General features: G+C 41.7%; 1 protein-coding gene and 1 long non-coding RNA gene across 9 annotated transcripts in view; one reads left to right on the plus strand and one right to left on the minus strand.

The window, feature by feature from the left end:
- The window catches only part of LOC139048821 (uncharacterized), a 244821-nt gene that overhangs the window by 116952 nt on the left and 114310 nt on the right, over positions 1–13559 (plus strand). The window lies entirely within an intron of this gene.
- The window catches only part of LOC135896028 (uncharacterized), a 28439-nt gene that overhangs the window by 3113 nt on the left and 11767 nt on the right, over positions 1–13559 (minus strand). For 4 of the 8 annotated variants that reach the window (XM_070523623.1, XM_070523622.1, XM_070523625.1 and 1 more), the window contains 6 exons: positions 11369–11404; positions 8016–8054; positions 6345–6356; positions 4264–4281; positions 410–468; positions 202–276 (listed from right to left, as the gene is read on the minus strand). In XM_070523623.1, the coding sequence (XP_070379724.1) occupies positions 202–276; positions 410–468; positions 4264–4281; positions 6345–6356; positions 8016–8054; positions 11369–11404 (239 nt within the window). The remainder of the gene's footprint in view (positions 1–201; positions 277–409; positions 469–4263; positions 4282–6344; positions 6357–8015; positions 8055–11368; positions 11405–13559) is intronic. The other 4 variants (XM_065424359.2, XM_065424381.2, XM_065424339.1 and 1 more) reach the window with 3 other exon arrangements.

A 13559-nucleotide genomic window follows, 5' to 3' on the forward strand; every position in this document is an offset into this window, starting at 1 on the left:
TTAGGCAGCGCTCCGTATCTCTCATAATCACCATTTTGGCTGTCACGCTTGCTGTAGATGAGATCGGGTGTTTTCGGGTGACGCGTCCTACGCGTCCCCCACGGCTTCACACCATTTCATTAAGACTCGACCTTAGGTATGCAATTTTAAATACCTAATTTATATATCCTTGATGCTTAGCGAAGTGAAGATTGAGCCTACCTGTAGACAGGGCGTTAAGTTTGGAAGCTGGTAAAAAATGCCATCTGGACACCATGCGTGGCAGCTCACGGTATACTGTAAGAAACAAAAAAAAATCCTAGACATCGCAGTGGACTGACAGTTCGTAGAAGCAATGCTCAAGTAGATACTTCATTATATGCCTGTTGTAGCTCTTAAAGAAAAATTAATAATTTAGTATCCTACTTACCAATGCGTTTCCAGATTTCAGAACTTTGTATATACAGCCATGTCTGTCGATGTGTATACCTGAAGCATGACGGAATGTGCATTCTACATTGTAACCAACTGCGAATGCTGTTTTTCTTTCACTATAGTGCGTTTATAAGAATTCCCTAAAGTTTAGCTGTATTGCTCATTGACTTCGAACGAACGTAGCTTTAAAATATGCAAAACAAGCCCAAAACCAGATTTTATAAACGTTTGCGTAAGTCAACGAAACATCATTTTTAATACGGTAAAATGAAGTGAGCGATAATTTTAGTGAAATTTTATCTAGCACATCTAAACCAAGACTCCAGTAACAAATTCGTTGCTAAAGCACAGAATGAAGCTTAACATATGACCTGTTAATATCCAATTTAGCACTGCAATGCAACAGTATAGATAACCAATGGGCAGTATTACCTAAAAAGGGGCACAAAAATTTTTAATTATGAACGTCTTGGTCCAATTTCATTGGTCACTACCTCTACTTTTTAAGTGTGTCCGTAAAGAACTAGGACTAATGTATACGACCGGCCCTTTATCAGCGTCATTCCTTCTTCGTTTGTGCTCAATCGGCTCCACATTGGGGACTAGGTGTTTTGGTTATCACATCACTATTTTGTTCAATGCTGCCGTATTGGTTGAAGTCCTTGCATTCGACCATTTCACTAGGCCCGCACGCGTAGGGGGGTCTGTAAATTGCAGGTTTCGTTGTGCCCTTTCAACGGTCAAGATAAAGAAAGCGCGTTATGGTGAATGGCGTCTGCGTTCAGTCAAACGTTGCAACCTTAAATTCTACCACATATCAACGTTCATTTTCGAGTAGTGATTTACAGCACAAATGTTACTCCTGAACGAATACTGCAGATCGTACGCATATATTGTATAATTATGTGAAGCGACGCCTTCGTAAAGTCGTTATTCAAACAAGGTAAATTTTCTGAGTTTCTATTAAATTTTCCGAGTATTCGCCCAATACACGGTGAATTCATTTTGTTTCGTGCTTCGTGAGAGGTATGCAGGCTTAAACAATAACTTACCGAATTTGGTCACATCAGTGCTTTAGCAGTCAGTGTGTATTGCGCATTAAGGTTTCCTACATGTGAAGCTGCCATTCATTCAGAGCAGACAGCGAAGTTGCTGTTTGTACGGTATTCTTAAGGTTCGCCGCGTGCTGGCACAATAATTGTCGGGCTACCGTTCAATCACTTTCTGCTTTGAGCTATTTTCTACTGCCTTCGAAAGGGTGGGCAACCGGAAGATGACGAATAAATATTTCAAAATTACGGCTGCAGCAACAGAGCCTGTTACAAAGGAAACGTTTATCTGCCTACATAACCGAAGTTTAGCGCATCGTCATCGTCACTGCCGCACAGGAAAGTCCCAAAGATCCGCAATAAATAAAGAATGACACAAACAGATGGTTCTCGAATCCTGGACATTCATTGGTGCAGCCCAATTTACTCATTAGGGCACGCACGGCTTGAGGCGAAGCAGAAAATAATATACTCAGCAGGTTCCCTTCTGCGTCATGAAGAGATATTGAAGCATTGAGTATTTACTTACTATAATAAAAGTTTGTGCTCGTTTAGATCCAATTGAAGGTCGATGTTTAACTTTTGAAAAAAAATAAGTTTACGCAGCCCTGCCGCCGATGCTAGAGTTACAGTCAGACAGAAAGGTGACACCATGGGGAAGCTTTCTTTAGAACGCAACTTCCGTCGTGATGTTCACAGGTAAGTATGACGTGGTCTGTAGTGGCGCTATGTAGACGTACCACCATGTGTCAGCAGGTTCCTGGACGTGTTCGTCGCCAAGATCTACTGCGCGTCTTTTGCCGTGCTGCGCAGTTTCATCTTCAATGCTCCACGAAACTTTACTTACTTCTATTCGTACAGTGCCAGCACACACACATAACATTTATATCCTAACGTCGTTCTTTCGTATCCGCTCCATTTACCATTTTTGTCGCACTTGTGCGTGTTGCTTGCACAGGGCGACATGGCTCCTTTCAAGCTGGCAACAACTGAATTTAGAGTTTTCTTATGCATCATGCCTTTACTTTTTTCGATCGACGTTTTCCTTGCACACCTTCCCGAGCGTGGCATGGCTGCAGCTGCTGCTGTCTGCTACTGGTTAGGCCCACATACAGGTCAATATATTTGCGAATAAATATTGCAAGTTTATATATGCGTCGAATGCGCGCATCGTCAGATGGGTTTATGTAGCCCGTGTATGCTAACCTCATGTAGATAACCGACAAGTTAGTGCCACTAAGCACACCTCTGTTTTTCATTATAAATGATAGTTTTCGTTATTCTTACGTAAAAATTACCATGTTGACACGTTGGCTTGTTTAAGTTTTTGTTTATTCCCGACTTGTAGGCATCTCTAAAACAGAACGACCTGTTATAGGAACAGCGCATAATATTACACGGATGCATTATTGTGTTTTATTTTGTCAGAAAGATTCAATGTGTGGCCCGAGTTGGTGTCAACTTTTGGCCAGACATCCATCTGTGCCACTGGGATATAGAAGATTCAGAATCACTTATTCTTCCTTGATACGTGTCATACTTTGCCGCGCGTACACATGTCATCACCATTCTTCCCTCAACAGCATCATACATCGTCTTTGTCCCCGTAACGTCACTGCATACGAATCTCACAGTGTGAACCAGAGTGATCCGGAGTTGGCCCTTCATTATTGCATGTCAGTGGCATGGTGCATAAATGCGAAGTGTGAACAAGAATGCAGTTGTGTCACTTGTCTTGGATGAACGTAAACGTGACGCGAGGTTTCACGGTGGATGTGCTAATATGACGCACAATTGTACGCATCAGCGGCGGTCCGGTAAGATTTACTAGACACTCCTTGGTGGAACGTCGCCTCACGTACATTCCCGGTGTGCGTTGGCTATGTATAACCGTTTGTTTTGTTGTTATAACGCTGTCGTCATACGCCAACTTTTCATTTTCCTCAAGCCACCTTGTAAGTATCAGCCCGACCTAACTATAAGGCTATTAAAACGGCCGGAACTGTAGAAAGGAACAAAAGTAAACTGACATAGGAGGATCACACTCGCACCCTGCGCGGTACGACAAGTGACTTTATCTATTTACATATCGCACAGCCTAATTGGCAACTCACGCGATTCCTTGTGTGTGCACGAGAATTTCTATCATTTGATTCATGTGTTAGAATTGCTGAAATGAACGCTTGTAAGGGATGGAGACAATAAAGCTACATCCACATAGCGAGAGTGTAGTTCCGTTTCTTCAGGCGTACTAATGGAAGACATGGACAGATCTTGCATGAATGATCGCACTCTACATTTACAAAATGGAATATAACCTCTTTATTTATTTTCGACAGTGCAACTGATAAATAAATTCTGGGAACATGAAAGTGGCATTGGCTTTGCAGAATTCCTTAGGTTAAAATAAATTTTGAATATCTGGCACCGAATAATGAATATATTTGCAAGAAATACATGGACGTTCCAGTTACGCCACCACGCTTCGTGGCGGCGTATCTACGATAGGAAAATCTTAAGTTTTTTTTGTTTGAGATTTCTTTTCTAAGTCCTGCGCTTGTTGTTCGTAAAACTGGAGCGGCATTTTGCCCCATGTGTTTGTGTCTAGATTATTTCAAAAATGAACGAGAGATTTGTCGCGCATGGTTTCAAAGGTAAGCATTCACTGTAATGGGCTTCGGAGATGAATCCCTGCGTTCGCCCTAAAATGCAGTAAGAATATTGTGCCGTCATTGCTTATGTTCAAACCATGGTGCTGAGAAATAGGTTAGTAAGAAACTAATAATTTTAATTGACTTACCATAGTTCGTGGTGCGATCTAATAAATCAGAAACAGATAATTTTAATAAATCAATTCCTAATGTCACACAAGACAGTGTAATACATAAGCTTGTCTTCAAAATATTGCTGGGGGTCAAACAAGAGCGCTAAAGTCCTTTTGTAATTCCTGTGATATCAAATTTGCTCACGTATTATATAGTCTGTCGTTTATTAAAAAGACATATCAACTACAATCTATTTTGCACAGATATATATTGCAATAGGTATTTCACATATAGAGCAAGAGTTCGATTCATTGCACCTACTTGAACCACAGTCATGCGTAAAACAAACATTTCTGTATTTGCATTCGTACAACATTTACCCTGAATTAGTAACAATTATCACGGCAGTCCATTAATAACGCTATTCATATCGTGTCAAATTTTGCCATCAATTCAGATAACTTCAACAAATGCGAGAATTACAAGACATGAATATATAAGCAATTTATGGTCTTCACACATTGCTTTTTATTGTACGATGATTCGAAGCAAGAAGACCACTGGCCAACACGGACCGGGCCATATCATGACACAAATGGGCAAATGCTTTGTTAACGTTGAAGGATGTTTATCGGTGCCACATAGGTCTGTGTGCACATGCGAGCTCCAATGAAACGGGAAGTACGCAATCAAAGGTATGATGTTGGAAATTTAGTGAGTCATGTCAAAGTAAAGCAAGCACTTCCTGTGTTGAATTATTATCCAAAGGAACACACCTTCGTTCAACAAGAAAAAACAAGAAATGCTGCTGAAGTATACTATTTCTATCGCATATTCTTGCGCTGGTTACATTATCCCGTTGCCTCACAGATAGTCAAGCTTTGTGAGGGAAGTAACCACAATCGCAGATGTGACAAGAAACGTGCATCCTGAAAGCATATTTCTATTTCTTTGTGAATAAAAGTTCCTTGCAGTGCGCCCTTACTCCCACATGATGGAAAACACATTCTTTGTGCTTGTAAAAAAATGTGTGCAATCAATGCATTCTGTAAATTCTAGCATACGCTCCTGAAATAAAGAGCGAAGCAGGAATGCTTGATAATATGTGAAACAATGAGCAGTCAACGAAAGAGCAGAGACTAGTTCCCGCAACGTTAGAAGACAGGAGAGTGAAAGTATTGATGAAAGGCTACAGGAGAAATTAGAGGGTCTAAGTCCGATCCACCCAAGACACTGTAGTTGGAGATCGCTGAAGTATATACGCGTATAATCAGAGCGCAGATGACACAAACCAAAATAATGATGATGTCAATGACAACGGTGTTGACTGACCGAAATAAAATTTCTGTAGTCTGGCGCTCACTTTAGCGCAGACAACACTGCAATACTACGCCTAATGTGGTCCAAATCCGCCATTACATTCACATGCGGTGGTATCATGGACTGTCCTAGTCGACTAGCTTTGGCTGTACGGTGCCGGCGGCCTAAAAGATAAACTATCGCGATAGATGACATTCCGAAGTTATAAAGTTCATGCTTCTGTTCTCTAAATTTCGCTGACATCAACTGAGTTTCCTTAGTTCTAGAATTATTATTTTTGTATCCGCATGTGAATGCAATGTTAATAATAATAATAATATTTGGGGTTTTACGTGCCAAAACCACTTTATGATTATGAGGCACGCCGTAATGGAGGACTCCGGAAATTTAGACCACCTGGGGTTCTTTAACGTGCACCTAAATCTAAGCACACGGGTGTTTTCGCATTTCGCCCCCATCGAAATGCGGCCGCCGTGGCCGGCATTCGATCCCGCGACCTCGTGCTCAGCAGCCCAACACCATAGCCACTGAGCAACCACGGCGGGTGTAAATGCAATGTTGTGCTTCTTGAAAAAATATATGCACTTCTGCTTTACTAATCTGGTGCTTTTGATTGTCTGCCTTTTTTTTCTTTTGAGAACGCCACCCAGGCACATTAGAGGGACTTGTTATTCAAAATGAACATTGTTGGCAGTGAACACTATGTCTATTGTTTTTTCCGTGTGGTGTCTTTCATCGTTATCGAGCATAAGCATGTCCAAGAGTCCCAAACCTCCATAAGAAAAATTCAACTTACTTGACTTTTTGTCTTCGTAGAATATGAAAAAAGAACAAATAGGTGTTCTGCAGTGATCCTTTTTATTTAGAATGACACTGCGTAATTATTCTCTCACTAAAGCACATAGGTTTGCGTTCATAGACAACATGTTACAGCTACCTCCATCCATTCTTTTAGATGTATACCGCTGTAGCATATACAGGAAGTACACCCAATGTTGTATACTTGTGCTACGTTCAGAATTATTCAACGCAATGTTCAGGTGAGTTAAGAAATTATTTTCAAATAATAAATCAGACAGTTGTACAGCAATGCAGAAAACGTGTGATCGAGAGGGTTGTTACGGGCTACCTAATATGCTGTATTGATTTCTGGGTCCTCAATGTCGCTTAAAATAAAAATTACATAATAACCTGCATGGGCGAGACAGTAGCATAACTTTCAATTTGGCTGCGCTTGGAGCAGGGCGTTTATCTTAGTGCGCTAGCTCTCTGCATCGTGATATATACCAGATGCTTGAGCGATGACTATCTCCAATTGATAAAAATTGGGGTATTCGAGACACACCAGTGCAATTTGTGTAAACGTTCTGCAACAAGTGCGACAAAAGAAAACATTCGCGTAGAGTAGCTGCTTATGTAACAAATTGCTGATTATTCATTTATCGACGTGATGTAGTGAATAACAACTGGGTGTATGGATAGCTGAAAAGCTGGTAGCAAATTGTCTTTATAACGGATCAAAAGCGCTTGCTTAACGCATGCTGGCGAGAACCACGACCAAGTGTTAACAGGTTAATAAATCAGAATGCGTTATAAGCGCCTGCCCGAACTTGACACGGTCCAGAAATCAATGTACAGACCTAAAGTGAAAAGGTCCACACAATCTGTACACTGTTGGTACTCATCAAGTTATAAGATTTCTTTGAGGACAGGAGCTTCTGCTCTCACACACGAAGATGTATAAATGGATCTAATGATAAAGTTTGTAACTACATAACTGAAAGCAAGTCGACGCCAATCTTGTAGAATAATACAAAAAATATGAAGTTTCCAACTTCAAGCGTACTACTCGCCCTGTACAGAGAAGAAAAGTTGACCCATGTGCGCAAACCGCAACACCTTTTTATTGGAAACAATGAAGTGTCACAATTGTATGAGATGGGGGAACTAATCGGCAGTCGCACACATTAGTTATGAATTTGTGGTGGGCGTGCACCCACTGAGGGCATTGACATATTTGTAAATCCTGCTTAACATAAATTTGTTGCTGCTTGCTTGCCTATATGCAAGTTTTTCGTATCTATACAGAAGCACCAACGCAGTTTGTTCCCACGAGGGGTAAAAATGAATCCACGTAATGGAAAACTTGCGGTTGTATTTTACTTTATAAACACGATGTCACTAGTGTTTTTTGTATCTCCAAGTTGATTGTAATTTTGTTCAGCTAACGCAACAATAATGTAATAGCGTAGGGTTCCATGAACTTCCTTGTGCATGCCAATGAAACTTTTTTCTTGCCAACTCTTCTGTGATTGAGGTCTTTATTCTGTTCCCATAAGAAATACTACCAATGTTTATGCGCATGTTGTTTATAGCAATTTGCTTTGCACATACGTGAATAATCTATGAGCACTCCAAAATAACATTCATAGGCTGAAAAAAAGAGACCGCAGCGAAAATGCCTCACTTATTCCAGGAGTGGGCCCAGTGCTACTGGTTACTGGTTCTGTTAAAAGATAAGAAGGATGAAAAAGCACTTCGCAGTTAGATTTATTAACGTACGATATAATTGTGCAATCGGTATAAAGAAAATTGGTTATCCTAGCACAAACACTGCTATTCCACTCTATAAAAAATCAATGTGTCCAAATTACTACGCAAATCATAACTAATCATGCGTACTTGCCATACAGACACCGTAGCAGCAGCGTGGCTGCACGTATATCTCCTTCGTGTTGCAGATAATAAACAACGCATTATACCACTACCTCTTGCAATATTCAAAATATTAATTGCTGTTGAACATATTACCTAAAATGTTCATTGTGATATTTTCTGTATTTCTGCATTTGAACAAGAATAATACATCCTCGTGTGAACTCAGTTCTCAGCATGAGACAATACTGAACAATTTAGCAAGATTTGCAATATTGTAATAACATCAGTACATACGGAAATATCTACGGCATAATACCCCAAATAGTTGCAGGATTTGAGCACGTAGTATTAATTGGCGTACTTTATGCAAAGAGAGCTTTCTCTCTTGCAACAGGAGGGAGCTACAGAATCTCAAGCGCAGCAGGACAAACCTCTATCGTATAAGTAACGTTCTTAAAAAGTCGCTCTCTCGATATAATAACACAGAAAAATCAATTAACAAAGAGAAGCGAAATATATTTACGAGAAGACTGATACCAAACTTAAAACCCCGTACGTTTGTTAATTGCTCGACTCTCCTGCATACATATGTACCTTTGGGAAAGTCTTAATGCGAAAATTGACTTGTGCTCATCGTAACATAAATATCAAGTCAGCGTGAGTCACTGATTTCAAACTGCAGCTTCTCGCGACATAGTAATCAATATGCCTCGTTCACCGGTTCCTTGGGCAGTGCTACATTCCGCTGGCTCATTTGTCGACTTTTATATTGGGATAAAGCCCAGAAGCATGGCAGTGTAGTCACTTTTTATAGTTGGGTTGGTCTTCTTAGCGGGTCTGTAGAAATAGTTGCACTTATCAGCTGTCTCATCTTGTGTCTGACTTGTACCGGAGACCACAACGAACTGATTTTCCCCAACTTCCGCCAGGAGGCATCGTTAGATCGAACATTAGGCGAGCAACCAACACATGCTGACTGCGTGAGATATTGCCGACAACAGAGCCGGAACCGACAGTGGGCCAGCTCATCTCAGGTTCGATCAGAACGCTCGAGAAATTCACCTTTGTCGACGCTCACCATGTCAAAAACGTGGGTTATAACTTGTTTCTAATACAAAATAGTAGCTAATGAAAGAATTTATTTCGAAAGTGTGCCTGTGCATAGAAACCCCCAGCACGGAAGCAATGGTGTGATGGGGAACAGCAATGCCAGGGTTTTAATCTCGCAGATGGATAGCATGCACTAAGGCGGCTTGTTGACTCACCCGTTTGCTTTCGCAGTTAGATTTATTAACGGACGATATAATTGCGCCATCGGTATTCACGCTGACAATAGTAGCTACATAAGCTGTGGGCCTAGCGTTAGTGCGGTCGACTGCGGCTGCCAGTGTTGGCCTAGTGACTGTATCGGTGGCTCTAATTGGAGGTGTCAGTAAAGGTGCTATTACGAAGTGTTTGTCACTCGCAGTGACAAGCTTCTGTTGACACTGTCCATGCAGAACGAATGGAGCTCATGCAAAGATGTTTGCTTTGTACTGCAGGAAGTCTTCGGAGAGTGTATGCAGGGAGACCCAAACTAAGGGCGAAGCCCACACACTGCACACAGACGCGCACGCCCGTCCCACGTGTCGTGAATTGTCGTACATGGCAGGTCCGACGGGCACGTTTCGTGCGACAGATGGCGTGCAAAACCACGCCATTCCTTCGATGCTTGGTTAGTTGTGCCTCTATGCGCAACAGTAGTATGCTGAGTATACCGTCATGGCGGGATGCTTGAGGCTGCTGCGGCAGTGGCCATCAAAGCAAAGAGATGCAATCGCAGCAGCCGTATGATTTCATTTGTTTACCTAGTATGGCACCCGACAACAATGGGTCAACGGAGTTTGCAGGAGTGGTCAGAATGAATGGACCGCAGAAAAAAAAAACTGCTTCCTTTATATTTCGGCAGTCAAGGAGCGCGTTTCAAGTCTACCCGTATCGCTCTTTGCATCCCCACTACTTCGAATGCGCGGCTCCGCTAGAGCCAAATTGAAAATGGCTTGTTGCAACCACTGTGCCAGCGATTTCTAGTTGCAAAAAGTTGCCAGCCTGCATTGCCAATGACGATGACCACAATTGTGACGGCAATGACATGTAACACGTTTGGGACTATCAGACGAGTTTTTCAAATGACAATTTAATTCGTGGTACTCAATGGCACCGGTTAGTAAAGGAGATCGCACATCCGGTCATTTGCGTCTGCCCGACATGGTGGCGTTCAGCTTGCTACACTCACTGGTGTTTGGTTTGAAGTTAAGCCTCAGTTTAATTTATTGGCTATCACACACAGATTAAAAACAAAACGTAAATGTCAAAAACAGAGAAACATTATGATAGGTGTTGTTTTCAGCTGCAGCAACAATGACACGCTTATAAGCTCGTGTTAGCGTTTCCAAAACAACTATGACTGCTTTAGAACAACAATAATTGAAATGCGTCTGTAGCTCTTTTTGCAAGATTAATGTATGGACACATAGATGTGCCGATCATTAATGAACGGTGGTGAGTTAGTATGCAAAACTACCAGGCACTTTTCTCCCCTCAGCATTGTGTAACTTTTGTTTTGATCGTTTTGGTGCCATTTTTAATTTTTTCGGAAGTATGCAGGTTGTTTCCGTAGTAGGCCTGTCTGGTGCATTAAAGGACTGGATGTATGGCATATATTGATGACATGTAGCTTGTAACATTCTGCACGCATCTGGAAATTGCGCAAATGTCACACAACACACTTTAGGGCCCATCAGAAATATTAAAAAAACGCTTACTCTCCTGTAATTGAGCGTAGATGTAAGCATAAAATACCTACCGGCAAACTAGCTTGGTTAGAGTAAATACAACGATTTCTGACAACCGCCTCACAACCATCCGCGGCTCTGATAAAGAGCGTTTTCTTAATAGCGTTATCATAACCATATCGCAACTACTGGTAAGTACAATCAACCTGACAACAAGGTGATCTAGGCCCCAATGGCCACATAAAGGCCATTGTAACCGGAAGAACGATGCCACAAAGGATCTCAGTTCTTGGATAGCTGCAAAATCTTTACCGAAGTAACGAATGCTTCACACAATAATAAGCATTCATGTGCAGTCTATTTGTTTATTGAAGACAGATGACTTTACCTTGGGTTGAGCTACTGACATTTCGGGCCGATGTTGCTGAAACGAAATGCAATGTACATTATCACACGGAACCTTAGAGAATGCGCATTCTTATAGTAAATGTGCTATTTCTAAACAATATAAAAACTGACATAATATATTTAGCAATTACTAGCTGAGATAAACAGGGTGCCCAGCTAATTTTAGCCAGAGCTTAAAAATGTGCCGATGCACTCTAAGACGGCGCGATGAAATGGTTGTTGCATGTGTAAGTAACACTATTTTTTGCACACTGCCTAATTTTACAATTAGTCAAGATTAACGAACCAATTCACTTCTGAAACAACAAAGTTAGGGAAATATTTTCAGTACAAAGTTGTAGGGCACTTTTCAAAACTTCCAAATTATCTGTTCCTAAATTTATATTGAGTATTAGTTTTTTTTTTTTGCTTACTGCAGATGCCATCGAAATACAAAAATACCACGGGACAGGTCCGCCTTCGCGCCGTGATTGCAGTGTTCGTAAACGTTAGTTCTCTAAACGAAAATAGCATTTAGCAGGGCATGCTGCCGCGACAGGGCAGCGCGACCCAGGCGTTGACTGTGGAATTGACAAGGCCAACCGTTATCGCAAGCTCTGCGATAATGATTGCCGTTGTAAGTCGCAAAGCCAACACCTCCATCACTGCCCTCTCGTGGCGCACGCCCTGCTAAATTATACGTTTGTTTCTTCGTGGAACAAAGAATTCACAAATTCTTTAGAATTTATGAATTGTGGCGGAGCTTCTGCACATGTGTTACCGCGCCGAAAGTCCGCCAGCATTTGACACTGCTTTTGGTGCCTCGGAACAGATGCTGAATCGGCGCAGCTTCCGCGTGCAACGGTTTTTGCGTTTGCCCAGACGCGAAAAGAAAAGCTGCAAAATAAGGGAGCTTTTGCATTAAGGCGTGTGTTTTGTCTTACTTACCTGTTGCTAATAAGTTGATTATGTTTTCTCTTCCTCAGCTTAAACTAACATGGATGAAAACGCGGGACGCTCTTCAGAAGCACTCTCACTCGTGCGCGCTTTGCCTCTCTAGGTTTCCCTTCATAGCCACAGAAAGTTATCCGTGCGTACAGTAAAAGTACGTCAGTACCAAAACTTACGCTACATTTCTTAACTTCTCTTCGGCCACTTTGATATGGGAACAGACGGCACTGACCTATTGCAGAGAAATATTTGGATGCTTAAGCTCATTTTAGGTGTATATCAATTTGTTTTAAGAAAGTGAACTTAGACTCGATGCAATTACAGCCCCTAAGATCCATGTGATTCTCGAAACATCAACATCTCTTTCTCAAAAACTTTCATCTATGCCTACTCAACCTAAAAGCTGCTACATGGTGCAACGATTTGACGCTGCTTGTTTGAGTACCACTGGCGAAGCGCAATTATCAGAGTTTTACATAGAACTTTGACTTTCACTACGTATATAGAATAAAAAGAGAAAACGGAAAAAATAGGCTTTGTAGCAACGTTTGGGAAACTCAAGCAGCAAAGTATGCAAGAAATCAGGGAATTCCAACGCATCAGAGATACAGGCCAACGCAAAAAGGAACGTAGACATCATTGCTTGCTTCTCACTAGTAGGAAAGTTGCTTGACCGATGCTCTGGAGATTTCCGTCGGCTTTTATGAGTAGGGAGCCGTTATTTTGTGGCTTTCTTTTGTTGCTTATAGACGAATCGCGAGCCGATGGTGGAGTGCTATCGTGAACTTCAATCTTTTTTACGTTTGTTCTTCAGAGTTTACATTGGATGTGTCAGTATTGCCATACCCGATGAAGAGAACGCGAAAGGTCCACCGCTAAAATACAAAAGGTCCATCGCTAGCAAACAGGTTCCGTTCAATGTTCGACATCATGGCTACAACTTCTAGAATCTTTGACATCGTGTTAACCTTAGCGCTGCCGAAGTCGTAGAAGACTCAATTGGTCAGTCATGGCATTAGCATCTAAGGTCAGTACACCGACGATGACATTTCCAATAGACTTTTGTCAAACTTATGGGGGGGGGGGGGGAGGAAGAAGAAGCTTATGCGCCAACCTTAATTGCTGTTGCTCCGTCAACTGCTGGGCCACGTTGTATGGCATCCGTGTTTTAGTGGAGTAGACACGCAATCCAGTAATGTAGGACGTCAAGAGGGTCAGAGCACGCTAACAGCATTGAGTGC

The sequence above is a fragment of the Dermacentor albipictus genome, chromosome 8 (genome assembly GCF_038994185.2).
Source record: "Dermacentor albipictus isolate Rhodes 1998 colony chromosome 8, USDA_Dalb.pri_finalv2, whole genome shotgun sequence".
NCBI classification, from domain to species: Eukaryota; Metazoa; Arthropoda; class Arachnida; order Ixodida; family Ixodidae; genus Dermacentor; species Dermacentor albipictus.